The sequence below is a fragment of the Branchiostoma belcheri genome, unplaced genomic scaffold (assembly GCF_001625305.1).
Source record: "Branchiostoma belcheri isolate BF01 breed outbred unplaced genomic scaffold, Haploidv18h27 scaffold1, whole genome shotgun sequence".
In the NCBI taxonomy this organism is placed as follows: domain Eukaryota; kingdom Metazoa; phylum Chordata; class Leptocardii; order Amphioxiformes; family Branchiostomatidae; genus Branchiostoma; species Branchiostoma belcheri.
The window spans coordinates 8,629,484-8,647,549 of record NW_017802379.1 but is presented as its reverse complement, the minus strand read 5'-3'; the positions used below and the strand labels follow the sequence as shown (position 1 = coordinate 8,647,549).

The following is an 18,066-nucleotide window of genomic DNA, read 5'->3' as shown; positions in this document are numbered from 1 at the left end:
TAACTGTACCAAAAGTGTTTATGACAGAATATTATGATGTACTAAGTCTTATGTTGCCCATAGCAACACCGGTGACGTCATACAATGACGTCATGCATATTTAAGATATCCGCCATGTTGGATCATTAATCTTGAATTTTCAAAAATAGTTTTTTTCATGATAAAGCCTAAAATACATCGTAAACATACTAAAGACCTTCATTTAAACCTTTTTTTAAAAAAAGAAATGGAAGTATTGATGAAATTTTAATGAAAATAACCTGTATATACCTGTTCTAATGAAATGGTCCGCCATCTTGGATTTTGGCCAATGACGTCATCAAATTAGCATAAATTATGCATATTTAATGATAAAATTTACATAAAATTATATGGGATGTTATTAATATTAGAAACCATGAGTAACTTGACATAAAACCCATAAATTCTATTGTTGAAACAAAAAGTACTAAATTTAGCAAACAAGGAGAAGTCGTAGACATCATCCCTCCATGAAATAGCTTGTTATTTTGTAATCTTTTGGTGTATTTCAATAGAGATATTATGAGTCAAACTTTGTTTTTATCAGCAGAATGATTTGTGGTGGCACTTTGTATTTATCAAGCTGTCATGTGCAGGCGTTTAGTGTCTTGTTACCATGGTTTGTTTACTTTGATGGCCAGCAGGTCATTTGCCTTAGCCTGGGTACCATCCCCAGTAGTATATTCGCAAACTCTATAACTGTTATAGAGTTTGCGAATATGCTACTGGGGATGGTACCCAGGCTACATTTGCCTGTACATGTAGGTCAATGACCAGGTCAAATGACCTGCAGACCAGACAAACAAGATTTATTTTCCTGCATCTCTGTCTAGGGGTAAAAATAGATAGGGCTGCCTGGGTCTGACCTGCCAGCTGGAGGTATAAACAAAAACACTCTGTCCCAACTTTTGGGTCAAACAGACCATCCTATTATGAAGTAGGGGTGAAAAAGTGAAAATCCTTTTAAATTAAGCAATAAAAATATGCGACAACCTGCTAATGCACTCCAAAACACAAAGAGACTCAACAACTACCCACATACCAAAAATCATACCAAACCATCCCCCAGATTTTCCAAACATTCAACACAAAAAGTCCAACATTAAACATTTTGTAAATATCAAACGCAAACAGCTAGGGGACCCAAATTTAAACCACTAAACCATGGTAATAACAACTACATGCTACCTTAATATCGCACAAACAGTCCATAACGCGAAAACAACAGAATAAAAAAATTAAACTGCAGTACCAAGGTCAATCACCAGGGGCTCAAAGTCAACCTACACAATCTCCAAGGCCCCATCCATCAATCTGCCAAATATCGTACAGTTCCTTCTCACCGATCTTCAGATATCAGACCAAACATGAAACGGAGTAAAAACAGTACCCCCATTTTCATGGAGGGTAATAAAAAAGTAATTAAACAATAGAAGCTCTTAATATGTTCTCACATTTTCCGATATTCAAAATTACAGGATAAGTAATTCTAAACCTCTCTGAATAATAATTTCATCATGTTGGTAAATTACTGGATAGTATACTTTATTTTGTGTTTTTGTAACCTTCAAATGCACCCCATTTCCTGTGTCTGAGCTTTTGATCTTATGTTATTCCGTCAATCTACCACTACCACCCACATGCTGTCAACCTACTCTCAACTTTACCCCATTTCATGTGTCAGACCTCTTGACCTGTCATTCTGCATGTCAATCTTACTCTCTCCAAGTGCTGTCAACCGTGCTGTCAACCCACTCTCCAGTTTACCCCATTTCCTGTATTCTGCCCTTTCAACCTCTCATTTTGCCTGTCAATCTTCCCCACCCACATGCCGTCATGTACATGCTATGTGTGGTGTTCCAACAGTCTTTTATGCTAGACAAACCAAGAACTAACACTCTGATGAAGTGTTTTATGTACAGAGCTGTTAGTGTGTGGAATAACCTTTAAGAATAGTCTTTAAGAATGGTTGCACAAATACTTCTATCAGTAGCACACCAGCACTTGTTTGACAGGACTGTTTGTCTGTTTTTAAATAATTGTATATTGTAACTATGTTATAGATTTAGATGTTGTTTTGTGACTCTGTCAACTATGTATGTATATGTATACCAATGTATGTATACAATGTATGTATGTAAGAATGAATGCCAGGAAGACAGCGGTTATTCAAATAAAGTTTCAAGTTTCAAGTTTTGTTCCTTTGAGTGGGACTTACTTTTCTGTAGCATGGCAGCTTTACTAATCTTCACATTTCCCTGTGAACTGAGGGTGGGAATCAGTGTGTGCAGGGTGTCGAAGCCCACTTTGATGTTAAACCTTCTCTTCTGTTCTGCTGAGATGTGGATAGCTCTTCTCTGGTCCTAACAAGGGAAAAAACATTACATTCCATTAGATACAAGACTTAGTATAAAATTGTATGAAGCCAATGTACATAATTCATTTATGTTAGTTCAGAATACCACCTGCATACAATGTAGGATTTCTGATATCTACCAGCCTACACCTACATTGTAACCTGCACTGATCCATGTACTGGTCTTAATACACATGTAGATAAATGTACAATGTAGGTGTACTTTTTATTTGCTACATTTACTGTTACACACACTGTACCACCTACATTGTATGGAGTATAAGAAAAATAATGGCAATGGTTTCCAAACAGTTTTTAGTATGATCCATACTTTTACATACAGTTTTGAAGAATGTATATATATATATACAACACTTAAACTTGTATGTTGATACATACAATGTACATGCAGTTACGTTCATACATTCCTTACTTGACACTATAAGTCTTGTCTGGTGCAGGTGATTTTTAATGTTCCCTGCATAATTTCCAGCCCTGAATTGTTGTTGAACATAATGAGAAAAATGGAGTCTGTACATTGGTTTCATCCCATCTTTAAGTACCACTTTAGGCACATCCTCTGGAACACTGAGTAGTGCCAGCCTTAAGTGATGTACTAAAACCACACTAGTCCCAACCCTCCTTCCACTCGATAATTTTTCAAGTGAATCTCATGCAAGTCACCTTTTTGGCTAAGGCAAGGCCACACCAATTTAATTTCTTGATCGTTGGATTTCTGTATCAGTATAGCCAGTATAAACGCCCTTCAGCGTAACACACCAGCTTCGCAGGCACTTGGCGCGGCAGCAGCTAGCTATATCACACCGAATGACTTGTTACACTCAATCTTTGCACATGTAATTGCAGGAGTTGTTTAAAGCTTTCTAGTGATATGTCCCAACTGCGCTTGGTGGCAACGACTTCCAATCTACAATAGTTCTGGGGAAATACGAGTTTTTGAACACCTCGATTTTCACACTTCATTTTTTTCTGATATGAAAAATTTCTTTTGCCCATGGCCACCGATTCATTGATGAATATGAGAATAAACAAATCAAATTGGTGTTGCCTAAAGAAAAAAAAATGGTGCTACTTACCGAACCTCCCTTGTACTTCTCTTGAGAGCTTCTTAGCTTGGAGGGTGTCTTCCCTGGAGACTATAAGGAAAGAACAGCCTTTAATCATAAGGTAGGCATACATGCATCTGTATTCACTCCACTCCTCCTTTCATAGTTGTGTGTGAACAATAAATATGAAACTGCTCAGGACAACTACATGTACAATGTGTTTTGGCTGGGACCTGATGCTATGAATTTGCAAGTGTTTTAACACAAGTATACATGTATGTGATGATATCTGATGTAATGGCTAATGACCAATCCATATGTGAATAATGTACAATTGTATACAACTGAATCTGACAATTAGCCTAGAGCCTTTTTCCTTTTCATAATTATGTTTTAGAACTGATATTACTTGTGATACCAGTTCAGTCAAATTAACCCTCTACTTGCTGCTGTGGATTCAAAATCAACTAAACAGCTGTGAAATGATGAGAAAACATTTTCACTGAGAAGAGCCAAAAGCATGTAACCAGAACATAATACATTTCCCTTTGGACACAACTACATCCAAACTATAAATGTATAAGGGATATCATCCTACCATGTATATCATTATACACACATATATAATTATAATATATTGTATACAAGTATGCATATGCTCAAGTGATATGCTATTACATTCTGGGTACATGCTAGGCGCAAACTACTGACTCTTTTCTGGGGTAATGGGAGGGTCTCACATGATAATATGGTTGCCACATAAGCTTGTTCACAGTAGTAAGTGTGCATGCACAGTGTGGCACATTGTAAGTAACACATCAGGGCTCGAAATTTATTTTTGGGAATAGGTGCACTGGTGCACCCAACCTAAAAAATTAGGTGCAAAAATTCTTTTGGGTGCACTATATGAAACAAAATATAATTACTGCTCCTCTTCTGAGATTAAATCTAAAACTTCAAAATCTTAAACAAGTACTACAACAAATATTTTATTATTTTTCTGATACTTAGAGACCAAAAATATCTGGTATATTATTATACATTTCTAATGTTAAAATTCCTCAAAAAATATTTGGGTGCACCAGTGCACCCACAGAAAAATATTAGGTGCACAACTCCAATTTTGGGTACACTAAGGTGCACATGCACCCAATATTTCAAGCCCTGCACATCAAAGTCGAAGGCCTCTGTAAAATAAATTTAAAGTTCCCACAATCACACTGCACCTGCACACTTCAACCCGTGAACTAGCTTATTGTCACACAGTCCATGATTGTCAGGTGAAAAAACACAAAAGACAGTCTGGAGGGCTTACATGTGCGGGGGACCAGTCCATGCCATCTATAAGCACACCCCTCGTGGTGTATCTCTAGCAGGGGGGGGAGGGGAAGACATGTCAGGTACACCCAGACAAGCCAGGTGCCATGGAAACTGGGAAATTGACAGCCTTGCCAGTGCCTGGTTAATTCCCTTTTCAATAGACCAATCCTGACTGTCCATCACAATTGAAAGTTCAACCAATGGCAGCGTGGCAATTAGCAGTTTGACCAATGAGAGAGTAGCTGCATGTCCATCAAGGAAACATGGTAATGGGGGAGATTGAGCACAACATACTGCACCTGTGTGAAACCTGAAATGTATTGTGCATAGCACTTTGGCAGAATGCCTCATATCAGGTAGTTTTCACATATACAAGGTTATCATTCCGTCTGTAGTTTCCAAAATGTTACGTTGAAAAAGATATATATATTGTCTGCAACTGCCAAAATTCTTATGCAACAGTGACCAAATATCCAAAGAAATCCAGGGTTTCACGCAGGCGCAGTACATTCTGCGGACATGCTGGGGGATGGACATGTGGTCACTCAATGGTCAAAAATGGAGAGTCTGACCAGACTGCCTGGTTTATTGCAACAGACTGATCCTGACTGTCCATCACAATTTAATCAGCAGTTCGACCAATGATAGGGAGGTAATTAGCAGTTCGACCAATGATAGGGTGGTAATAAAAAGCTCGACCAATGAGAGGGCGGCTGCATCCAACAAGATTGCTGGTAAGTGGCAATGACAGATTTAGAACACTGCCATTCCAATAGTTAATGGTATATCTTTTTCAGAATGGCATGCAATGATGACAATGGATTTGTATTGTTTGAAAGGCCATCCACCTTTTTCACATTTCCCATAATGCACCACTGGGTGGATCATGGAGCCACTGATGGTGCATTATGGGAAGTTTGAAAAAGGTGAATACATATCCATCATTACTGGCAAGGCTACATGATGCAGATTCATGTCCACATTCCTACACAGTTGTACTATCCCATGTGTTTAAATTGCTTTGTCACAATGTGTTTTTAAACAACAGTCTTCAAATCTGGGCTTGGTGAGGGTTCCGAGCTTTTGATGACTGTAACTTTCATGTACATACATTTGTATGTCAAGGTTTGTTAAGATTTCTTCAGACAATAGAGCATTAAAAGAAAATTGCACTTAGGAGAGCCTTTGAGCCCTTGTTCAAACTTCAATGTTAAAAAACAGGAATCAATAAATTCAGTTTTTCAACTGACTTTTCCTCCTATAATTTTTATTACTGTTTTACAGCAATATATATTGTTTTGGATTTCATTTCAATACATTTTATCCTTCAGCCTCCTGAAGATAGCCATTTGGCACCACAATTTGTAACACAGGAGCTAGGAGAAACTTCAACAGACATGCACTACCACCACCAACACTACCACCAAAAATTATCCAAATTTGGTAATACCTCGTCTGAAAAATTCAGAGTGTTGGTAGGCTTGTATTCCTCCAGCTTTTTGACTATAATCCAAGGTGGTGCGCATGCCAGGGTCTGGTAAAAGAACCATACTTACATTTATACTTTTTATTGAACTTCATATCATAATAATATTATCCACATACATTGTAGTACATATCTACAAAATTTTTGGACATGTATCTGCAAGCTACATAAAGATTTGGAAATTTTCTAGCTTCCAACTAAGCAAAGAAAAGAAAAGAAAAATCATGTTATTATATATAATAACAGCAAGAGTTGAAGAATTGAGAGTTTTTTTTTTTCTGAACATAAATCATATGCAAAAAGCGTGCATTTGGTTACCACGAAAAGTTTTTGCCTGCAAAATCTATAGAGGAGTCTAGAAATGCTTTTTACTGAAACTTTGAAAGACAGGGTAAGTTTGCTGATTGAAGGGATAGCTACAACTGGGTAGAAAATGCAACAAAATCTGTACATAATAGCTGTATAAGCTACATTGTAGTTTACAGTTTGAAGTGTGCATGTGCAGTGTGATGCATTGTGGGTAAAAAGTTGACTAAGGCTCTCTCAAACTTGGAGATATTACCCACCATGCATCACAGTATACACATACCCACTTCAAACTGCCTGAGTGGCTTATTTCCAGAATTTATCTGCAAAACAGTGCTTGCCGCCAGTGCACATTGACATGGAAGCAACAGAGATTACATTAACAGTACTACTCCTATGACATAGACCAGGCCTAGGAAAAAAATTGCTGTGTTTCCTGTTTCAGTCCTGAAAAAATTAGAGTCGGTAGGTAGGGATTATCTTTTTTTTTTCTTTGTCCTAGACTTCAGTGACATCTATATGGTGATCCAACGTACACTTAAGTTTAGAAATAAAACCTGCACGAGGACACTTTTATTTTCAATGTCAATGGTAGAAAACCAATAATTATTGTACAATGTTTTATCATTCAGATGTCATACCATGAAGTTAGAAAAGGTCGATCAACTAGAAAAAATTATGTTCCATGCAGGGATCCATCCAAAAAAAAGGCTAGGGTCGGCAGGCTTTTCTAGGGTCGGTCGGCAAACAGGAAACAACATTTTTTTCCTAGGCCCCAAAAATTCTTTTTTTTTATCTCAATGACAGCAGCTGGCAACACTGGCTTTGGAACAGTAATGGACAGCACTTACCTCGGAGTTGTGTCCAGGGCTGTCCTCTGTAGTGATGGGGCTGGCAGCAGACGGGGAGTTTGGGGCTGAAACATCCAGACACAACCCTGACATCACTTCTACAATCAATAAACCTGTCTAGTACATGTTCGTGTAGTACCATTCTCACATGGTAGACACTGTTGCTACAGAAGAGCCACTCTGACATGTGTGAATGAGTAGTAAGTACTGCAAATTACATCCACAATCTATAAGACAGTCAAGTACATGTACCTTGAATTTTATACAAAGGCTTGAAATCTATTTCTGGGAATACATGTAGATGCACGTGTGCATCTAATCTGAAAATTTAGGTCCACAAATGCACGATTATGCCGAAAGTATGCATACTCTTCGAAATCTAACTGTACTATCAGTTTTATGAGCACATTCAAGTTTAGATGGGTAACATTTGTATCTGATTCATTAAATCATACAGCAGGTTGAAAGGCACTAGGTGGTCGTTACTTGCAATCAGAATCTAAATTGTAGCAAGTCAATGACTTTTGTGGATTTCTAAATTGACTTAGCCTCCGTAGCAGGCTTATAGAACTGGGGGTTTGGTGGTCTTCGGCTGTTTTCTGATTAAAAAAACGGGGGTAATTCAACCAGGCCGCTATGTTGTCTATATGCAATCAGAAAATAGCACATAAAAGCTCCCAAAGACCCTGAAGACACCCCAAACCCCCAGTTTTTGGCACGCTATGGAGGCTAACATTGACTATGGTCTTTTTCTGGAATAGTGACAGTTTAAGAATACTGATACTTACTGGATGCTGGCTTGATGGGAGTGCTACATGCCACTGGGGGTGACTTTCTCTCCACTTTCGTGGCGGTTGCCAGTCCGGGTAGCCCGACCTTACCGGCCTGTGCCGCCGCAGCTACCAGCACGCTGCTCTGGAAGTCTGTTACCCCGGCAACCTGGAAACAACGAGAGACCACGTCATGACAACTGTCCGTCAAGCTCACGTCCCTACTAATTTCATCTGTCACGCACATCTGGGCAGACCTCACCAGCCAAGGCTACTTAGTACAATGTACGTCAATCAGCAATGATAAAACAATTCCCATTGATTGTAATTTTGAGTTAGGCCAGGCCAATACTACAACTACATTGTACATTGTAATGTTTCATGGTCCCCTGTCTCTTGTTTGGTAATGAGGACCAGAACTATTTTGGTCTGAAATTTTGGTAAGCAATATTTTGCAGTACATGTGCAGTGTTAAAAAGCTTGAAGCATTGAATACAAAGTCATATTATCATGTATTCCCATGTTATAGATTTCACAAAATGCATTGAACAGTGAGTATTGAATTACATGTAAATGCTCCTATAATTGTACCTGCAATAAAGCATTTGTACCCAACAACAAGCTACATGACTACACTGTTTGGAATTCTGATACCGGTAATTCTTTTAGGTATTCTGTCAATTTTAGCTCCCTAGCCTCAGTTTTATAAATGAACATTAGCCATCGCATCAGTTATAACATCTGCAAGGTCTTTCATATCTTTTTTTTTCTGTGCTGATATTCTGCTAATGTTATGACAAGGCCATGCATTGACTTGCAGGGTAGTAACACTGTACTAACTTTCTCCTGGTAGGTGGCAGTTGTTGGTTGGGGAGACTATTCACAACAAGCATGATGACAACACAGGAAGAAGGGAACACAGACAAGAAGACAAGAAAGTTGGACACAGACATGAAGACAAGAAAATATGAAGGACAAAAGACAATGATAATATAATGAATTACAGTCTTCTCCACTACATAAAACTTCAAAATTTAAAAATAAACATTTACAGTGAAAACACATCATTTTGTCCTTTGTTAAATCATTTTCTGTGAGCATATCTGAGTTGTAAACAAACATCAAAAGTTGCCAAAGCCTGAGCGAAAGTAACATGAATGAGACAAATAAACAATGAAAAAGAGATACACACAGATTAAACAAAACAGACCTTGAGTTTTAAGGGAGGGCTCTTAATGTGGATAACCTTTGACTTAACAATGTCAATTGCCACATGCCCACACACGACACAATCATTCACAACTCGTCATGGTTTACATTGAAATCATGACCTAAATGTATCTAAGTCACCAATACAACTTGTATTCGTTGCTTTAAACATCACAGACACCAAAACATGAAGCCACATACATTGTAAAATACATTTATCCATGCTCAAGAGAATAAATTGGTAGTTAAAAGGCAGGACAAATGTAGGTGAAAAATCAAAACATTTAGAGTTTTAAACAAAATTCTACAATCACGGCCTCACCATATCAAAACTACAGTATTGGACACATCTAAAACTATTCTCAGAAAAACATAGTACACTGTACTACAAACCTTTCTTTTCCGATGAAAAAAGAAAAACAATGCCCCCATTTCGTGCTGTGTAACAGACATGTCTTGCCGAGGAAGTCTTCTAAATGATTAAGGTGACCTTTTGGTGACATATGCGGCCCAGCGTACACAAATGTACGTCATAATTACACACTACGTCAGGACTTAAAACACAATAATGAACTGGGAGGGCAACTTTTAGATAAGAGTAAAGCTCACTGCACAATGTACCGTGGCAGGTATCTTACAAAATGTATATACTTTATAGGGAGCTGTTTTCTTTTGGTGAATTTTAACCATAAAAAGGAATATCATGTATAGTTTGTAAACAAGAATTACGTCACAATAATTACAATCGGCCTTTGGGTTATAACTTTTGTCCTACTTTGTGATTTTACCATTTCCTTAACTCCCCAATTCTTCTTCTATTATAATTCATAAATTTGATGGCGAGAAAAACATAAAGACAGTGTACAGTAGTCTATTAGAACTGTTCATTCTTTTCAACCTATTTTTCTTTCGGCTATTCCGAGATCAGGGTGCGCCAAAGGGTTGCACTTGGGCCAATTTTTCAAGTTTTATATTTTTCTACTTTCAGTGCAGAAAGTCACACTAGAGGTGTTGCCATACATTGCACTTTTTAAATTTTTGGATAGAGACGTTTAGTTCAAAAGTTGTGCTCTATCCAAACTTAGCCCACTCATTTCAGATGTGGCCGGCAACGGACACTACGGCTAAGTACATGACAAGAACACCAAATCTTGCAAGACCTGTCATTTAGGGGTTGACAAAATGCTACAGAAATAACATAAATGACAAAATTACTTCAAAGTTGCAACAAAACGTAATTAATGTACCTAATATGGTATACTTGGCAACGGACACTACATGGCAACGGACACTACACCCTTGAGGTTTTTTGACATTATTTCAAATAATTACAGCAATAGACTGAAATAGCTACTGTGTTTTAAGTCAGCATCTTCAGCTGTTTCAAAACCTGAAATCATATGCACCCGCAGCTTTTCTATTTCAAGTTATTACCGAGCAACGGACACTACACATTTTCTCGGACAAAAAAGACAGGTAACTGTAAGCCATCAGCCATATTAACCAAAGGACAAGACAACATAAAAACACATGTTTTGTGTCATATATGGATGTACCTTGCATAACATGCAAAATGGCCAATTCTATCACTATCCTTTTTAGTACAGGGAGATAAGTTAATTGCAATGTGTTAATTTATGAATTTTACATAACGTGTACAACATATTGATAAATGCGCTCTAGAAAAGAGAAATTTCCAATCATCATCAGGTTTTTTGCAAAACATATCAGACTGAGCATGTCTGAACATATTGCAAATCTTTTCATTCCATTTTTTTGTTCCCAAATTACTTAAAAGCATATTTCAAAAACTGGCATTTTTCAAGTGCAACAGCATAACGTAGATTTTATGCCAATTTCTGGTCTTAAATTGGCCATAGCATAAGTTTTAAACATCTTAACACCAAATCTCTTCCTGATTGTCTGGAAAATAACTGTACTAGTATAACAAGTTTGATAAATGTCAACAGAATGCGATAAATACAGAGTAAGATTGACATAACGATGCACGATGCCATTGGCGCACCCTGATCTCGGAATAGCCGTTTGCACAATTGGTTCATTGTCTGAACAGACTAAAGTATGGTGAAAGGTAAGGAACCTTATTTGCCCCAGAAACCAGAACATCTGCTTGTACATGTTGTAGCCTTGAGGCTATATACACATGTACACTACTACTGAGAAAGTATAGAGTAAACAGAGTTGGGTTGGTGGCAACAAGGCAATTTTGTGTTCAGGATTGTTGACTCAGAATCTGAAGGTTCTGGGTTCGAATCCTTAGCACTCCTCAATGTTATGCCATTGAGAAGTGTACTAATGACACTTATTTCCTTGCTTGACTCAGGTAAAAATGAGTACTTATAGCTTTGTTTTCTCAGATAGGACCTAAAGCTGAGGTCCCATGTTTGAGGAGAGCCACACCTCGAGCACATTAAAGATCCCACCACACTTATCAAAAAGAGTAGGGGTCTTTCATAGTGTGAGTGGACCAAATCTTCCCTACTACCAGTGTCATCTCTATTTAAGGTTGACATCCACAGCTACATGTATTGCACTTAACCTTTAAAAACGTATAACAACAAGCACAGCTTTATATCCAAAACAGTATACCAGGTCAGTACTGTAGATGTACACGTGTATATACAATATGTACAATGTATATGGTTGACTGCCTAATTGTTCTAACAATGTACTGTAAACAGTGTAATAATTATTATGTACTTACCAACTCTGCATGCAGAAGCCTTCTATTACCAGTTTTACCAGCTAAGAACTCAGATTCTGACTTAGATGGCACATGGCCCATTCCCAACTGTCTTAGAGATAGACTTGGATGGTTGAACAATGAGAAAACTTGGGGCAGAAGTAAGATGACCCAAAAAAATGACACAGCAATGAAGTAAAAGTGATGACTACTAGCATCTTCACCCCTCTGTGACCCTTTCTGCCTCATTTATTATGCTAATGAGATGAGGTGTGATGCGATTGGTTCATTCCTGACCAATCAGAGGGCCTAAAGCCAAGGAATCTAATCTGTGATGAGGGACAATAGAATACCTGAAGTAAAAATAAAAAAAAAGTCTGGCCCAAATAATTGCATTCTTGTGGTCCTGTGTTAGAAGAAGGCCAAACCTTGAGCATGTTAAAGATCTTACTGTACAATGGTCATGGGACTAGGTAGGTAGGTAGGTAGTACTATAAAGATCTTACTGCACTTACCAAATCAAAAAGAGTCCTTCCTAATGAGTGTTTCAAACTTTACAGTCTGGTCTTACAAATCTTGTACCTACATGTAGTACAAAACTGGTGTGCTGTGCCCAAAAGGCAGTTATGCATGACAAACAAGTTACTAGGGGGACCAAACCCACACCACTTGTTTCGGAGTCAAACATGTATTGTAAAGCTATCTGCAACAACAAAAAATTACAACTATAAAGTGTCTTTTAACTTGAAACTTTTAACAAAAGATACAAAAGCCCTGAAGTTCTGCTGCAGTATCAAAATTCAAAGTCAGCCAGCAGGAGGCCAACATTTGATCTTCACCTTTGTCATTCAAAATCCATAAAGGTCTTCTTTTACGCTGACCATGTGGAAACACAGACCTACAGACAGACAGATACTGTAATTCCTGAATTTTTCACTGTACTGTTATGTTGTGAACTTCACTGTTTTCACGGTACAGAAGTGACAGTTACAGTTAACAAATAATTCCTGGACTTTCTTTGTCCTGCTCCTGTTGCCACCGTAAATATATAGTTCCGTGAACATGTCGATTTTTCTCAGACCATGAACTTTTGCTACCATGAACATAAACTGAATTACAGTGTACAGAGACCCTAAAAATAATACATGTACCACTTTTTTTTATGCAGGTAACAAGCTGCTAGGGGGATCAAACCCACACCACTTACTACTGGCAGGAAAAGCTATCCACCACTCAAAAATCAAGATCATACTAGCATGTCCAGGACAAAAGATACAAAAACCGGAAGTTCTGCTGCAGTACCAAGGTCAGCCACCAGGAGGCCCAAAATTGATCATGACCTTTGCCTACCCAACACCTACCCACATACCAAATATCATTACAATCCATCCAAAGGTTCAAGAATTATGCTGGCTACAAATGTGCAGAAACACAAACACACAGACAGACACACACACAGACACACCAAAACAATACCTCCATTTTTCATGAAGGTAACAAACAAACAAACCTACCTGTGCGAGTTGTGAGGGGTTTGCAGCCAGGACGAAGCCCTGTGTTGTGGAGGGAGTGACCACAGTGTTGAGTAGAGAAGTGTCGGGTTTGATGGCGGACGAGGTAAGGTACACTTGGTTGGACATGGTGGAAGTCCCGGCTGATGTACATGGCTGGATACCCTGGGTGGTAAACGCTCCTGCGGAAAAAAAGATAGGAAGTTAATGATGTACAAAATGACTAATAAACTGCTGGACGTCCCAACTACTAAGTACCTAATACCAGCCCAGAAGAGAACAAGAAATAGCCATGCATTCAAGTACCAGAGTTATCAACCAAGTATTGAGGTGTTCAAGAATTCATTCTTTCCTAGAACTATCGCAGAGTGGGACTCGCTATCACCAAGTACAGTACGGGCATTGTTATTAGATAGCTTTAAACAATGTCTAGAGTTAGCTATTCAAGGGTTAGGTGTAACAAGTCGATCGGTGTAATGTACCCAGCTGCCGCCGCGCCGCGTGCCTGCGAAGCTGGTGTGTTATGCCAAAGGGCGGTTATACCGGCTATACAGATACAGAAGTTAGCTCAAAGGTCCCATAAAAGGATATCACCTTTCCTGTCTTCTCATTGTGTTCCTAAGTAAATAAATCATATCAAACTTAAATCAAAGTTCTATTCAAATCAAACTACTAACAGGAAGTTACATGTAGCTCAAAGGTCCCAGAAAAGGATATTTCATTTCCTGTCTTCCAATTTTTGCTAAATTCAAGGATTATGTGAGGCACTGGAAAAATATACAAAATCAGCAAGAAAGTCACAATTAAAATTCATACAAAATCTACAAAAACTCTAAATATTTCAGATATGAAATCATTGAGTGCTCGTTTAAAAAAATCAATTCTACTTACTACATGTATTAGGAAGTGAGTAAAACATTGCCCTGGCTAAAGAGTTTTTTTTGTCTATGAATTATGCCTACTGTGAACCTGACAGAGATGACTGACTCATCACACAAGCCACTAACTTAATTTTGATCGAATTAAGGAATTCGAATAGGTTCGTTCCATTTAGCACAGGGACAAAAGGGTGATCACAGAACAACAGCCAACGGACTGGTGCCACCTTGGCCACGCTAATTTAGTAACATTAGAAATCAATTAACCATTGCCAGGGGGTGGCTTTACCACACTGTGTACTTAGCAACATCTGTGTGGTGTCACCTTACATAACAGTGGAAAAATTGATTATGACCTCACCAGGTGCTATTGATATTTTCCAGATAGCTTATATGTAGGAAATTATGGTTTGGTTTAACCTTAGGCCACACCAATTTAATTTGTTGGTTCTTAGATTTTTTCAGAAAAAATATTTCGAAACATGGGCAGATAAAAAAAAGCAAATCGGATGGTACCCAGGCTGTTCTTTACTGTAAATCATGAAATGTTAGCAGTAGTTGTATAGTGATCCTTTTTATTATTGAAAAATGATAAAAATGGAGTTTTTTACAGAGTTTGTAACCACGAAGTCCCCAAAATAAGACTTAAATTGCAAATATCTCCACAATACAACATCCGATTTACTTCAAACAAAAACCAACCAGTTTAGTGAGCTCTTTCTGTTAAACTACACTGTAAATGGCTAACAACAAAACAAAATGTTCATCCAGTACCCCTACTCTTTGCATAAAGTTAGAAATTATACAAAATCAAATAGTTTTACCTGGTACAGCAACATGTACATAAGGTGGTTCAAAATGGATATTAGCTGCAAAAGCTGTGCTAAAATTCATGGCTGTCTTGGTGACAAAAAGACCTCAGTCTACACTTTCAAGTGTTACAATGTACACATTTACCAGTTACCTTGACATGAACTTGTACAGTGTAACTTCCTGGCTGTCAATGGCAAACATATCTACCATTTTTGTGACAACTTCAACGGATGGTTCAGTAGAACCAGATGGTACGTGTTGGTAAAATCCTTGACTTGCTCTTGAACCCTTCACATATTCAAGGTTCAATCTAACAACGTCTTGTATGTACACTGAGTACCATTATAAGGCCACACCAATTCAATTTGTTGTTTCTCTGATTTTTTTCCAGAAAAAATATGAAGCAACAGGGCGAAATAAAAAAAAGGGCCACAGCACCCCATGTTAGCCGGAAATTTTACAATATGAGCCATGAAGTGAACATACCAGACTGGTTTATAGTTAAAACAATAGATTGTGAACTTTTAATGAAACGAAGTTGCATTATTACATTGAAAAACTTTAACAACTAGGAAGAAAAGGACAGTCTTCAACCGTTGGGGCCAAAATATGCCTTTCATTGAGCATTTTGCAGTTGATTCAGAACCTAAAAATCTTTTTCTTTTTTGCAAATCAGAAAAAAATGGACAGGGCGAATCCGAGAACCAACAAAGTAAATTGGTGTGGCCTAGGATCAACTCATAAATCTTAAATGGCCACAAGACGACTATGACCACAAAATCTCAAGTACTTTTTGTGTTCGTATATTTTTTCTTGTCACACTGTTTACATACACTGCAAGTACTGCAAATCATTACACTATTTCAGTGGTTTTATTTCGAGGGAACAGAGGTTTTCATGGTCATTTTAACTTTGCAGGTAAAACAATTCTGTAGTGCAGTTAAGTCATACAAGAAAGACATATTTTCAGTGTCATGATGAGAAAATGTTTCATGATTTACAGTATATTTTTTCTGTACTCTTGACACATACAGATTTAAAACCAGTTTCACAGTTATTTTAGTGTGGAGAAAGAAAAGATGGTTCCAGCCCATTCAACAGTATTTGTATAAGAAGTTAGTATAACCTATCTTTACTAAGACGGTTCGGTACTGGAAGGATTAACTGCTCTAGTACCGAGGGCCATATTTGCTCAACCGGCTACACTTCAATACAACTAAGACCACAATGGAGGAATTTCTATTCATGCAATGTTTATTTATTCCTTAGACGGTGGCACATAGTGACTAGCACAATACAGTTGAAGGCAGAATTTTGTCATTTTTCTTCCTCATACGAAAGACTCAAAATCATTATTATGATTACTAAAATTAGCACAGCCTGTATGTTTAAATCCTATCATGGCTCAGATATTACAAAATCAGCAAATGTGAAGTTACAAATTCACAAGGAATCTTGGGATTTTTCAAAACATTTCCAAGCACTCAGTTAAGATTTTACATATATTATTACGACTAATACTAGAAGGCAAATTACATGACAGTAAGCTTAACACACATTTACATGCACAGGTCTAAATGCAAATCTAGAGGACAAATCTACCCTGTAAATGCGTTTGACCTTCCACACACAGAGCAAGGTGATCGGGACGTAATCACAACGTTGTTACATTTCATCTGGAAAATGCACACTTGATCTAAACCCCTGCTAACCACGACTCACCTGTGAGCCCCACTGAATTTTTCTGCAGAACGTCCAAGCCTTTGATGGCATAGCAGAGTTCGCTAACGTCCCTGGCCATGGCCAACATTATTTCCCTGTCCGTGCGGTGCGTTTAAAAGCCGGGTTCTGAGTAGTGACAGCCCTTCCGTGCAGTCGTGCCTCCCGGCAAAACAATGGCCACAAAAGGGAATGGGGACCATCTCATCACACTAACTCTTACTCAAAACAAGATCATTTTTTTACAATAAATCTTACTCAAAACAAGATTAGTTCTTCACTACACTAAAATAGTTCAGAGACTCAATTTTCAAAGGCTAACTAGCTACTGTGGAGATTTCATTTTGAACTTTGTAAAAGATTGTTTTTTGGATGGATTGTGATGATATTTTAGACTGTGGGTAGGTCAAGTTCTTTCCCAAAATAAACATGTACTTTCAATGCAAATGATCCATAAATAATTACAAAGGTCAGTTGCATTGCTCAGGGTTACCCTAAGCAAAGGTCATCACAACAAAACATCACAAAGTTTTGAGATGATCCCTATTCATCCCCTGTCCATGTGCTCTAGGCATGGGGGATAACAATACTGCACGTCACTCCCATTTTTCTTCACGTGAATGGCCAAAGACAAAACAAAAGTCTGAACTAATCTTGCTACACACCTCCCCTTAGGCAAACATCATTAACATATGTACACACTGTTTCGCAACATTAGACACAGAGCGTTGAACAGGTAGCCATTTTTATAATCACAGATAGCAGGGCTCGAAATTCATTTTTGGGAATAGGTGCATTGGTGCACCCAACCTAAAAAATTAGGCGCACAAAAAATTTTGGGGGTGCACCAAATAAAACAAAACCTAATTACAGGTCTTACTGCTCCTCTTCTGAGCTTGAATCTGAAATGGGAGCTAACTCCAATCTCAAACAAGTACTTCAACAAAGATTTTATTATTTTCTGACACTTAGACGCCAACAATATCCTGCATACTATTATACAGTTGATATGTACAAATTAAATAAATAAATATTTGGGTGCACCGGTGCACCCA

The 18,066-nt window shown here is 38.0% G+C and overlaps 1 protein-coding gene across 11 annotated transcripts in view; it reads right to left on the bottom strand.

Annotated features, from left to right (window-relative positions):
• LOC109465605 (MLX-interacting protein-like) overlaps positions 1-18,066 on the bottom strand; it is a 50,483-nt gene that overhangs the window by 5,152 nt on the left and 27,265 nt on the right. For 7 of the 11 annotated variants that reach the window (XM_019762957.1, XM_019763021.1, XM_019762984.1 and 4 more), the window contains 8 exons: positions 13,605-13,783; positions 9,018-9,053; positions 8,196-8,346; positions 7,408-7,472; positions 6,215-6,298; positions 4,760-4,813; positions 3,475-3,534; positions 2,240-2,384 (listed from right to left, as the gene is read on the bottom strand). In XM_019762957.1, coding sequence (XP_019618516.1) covers positions 2,240-2,384; positions 3,475-3,534; positions 4,760-4,813; positions 6,215-6,298; positions 7,408-7,472; positions 8,196-8,346; positions 9,018-9,053; positions 13,605-13,783 — 774 coding nt within the window. The remainder of the gene's footprint in view (positions 1-2,239; positions 2,385-3,474; positions 3,535-4,759; positions 4,814-6,214; positions 6,299-7,407; positions 7,473-8,195; positions 8,347-9,017; positions 9,054-13,604; positions 13,784-18,066) is intronic. The other 4 variants (XM_019762992.1, XM_019763011.1, XM_019762977.1 and 1 more) reach the window with 4 other exon arrangements.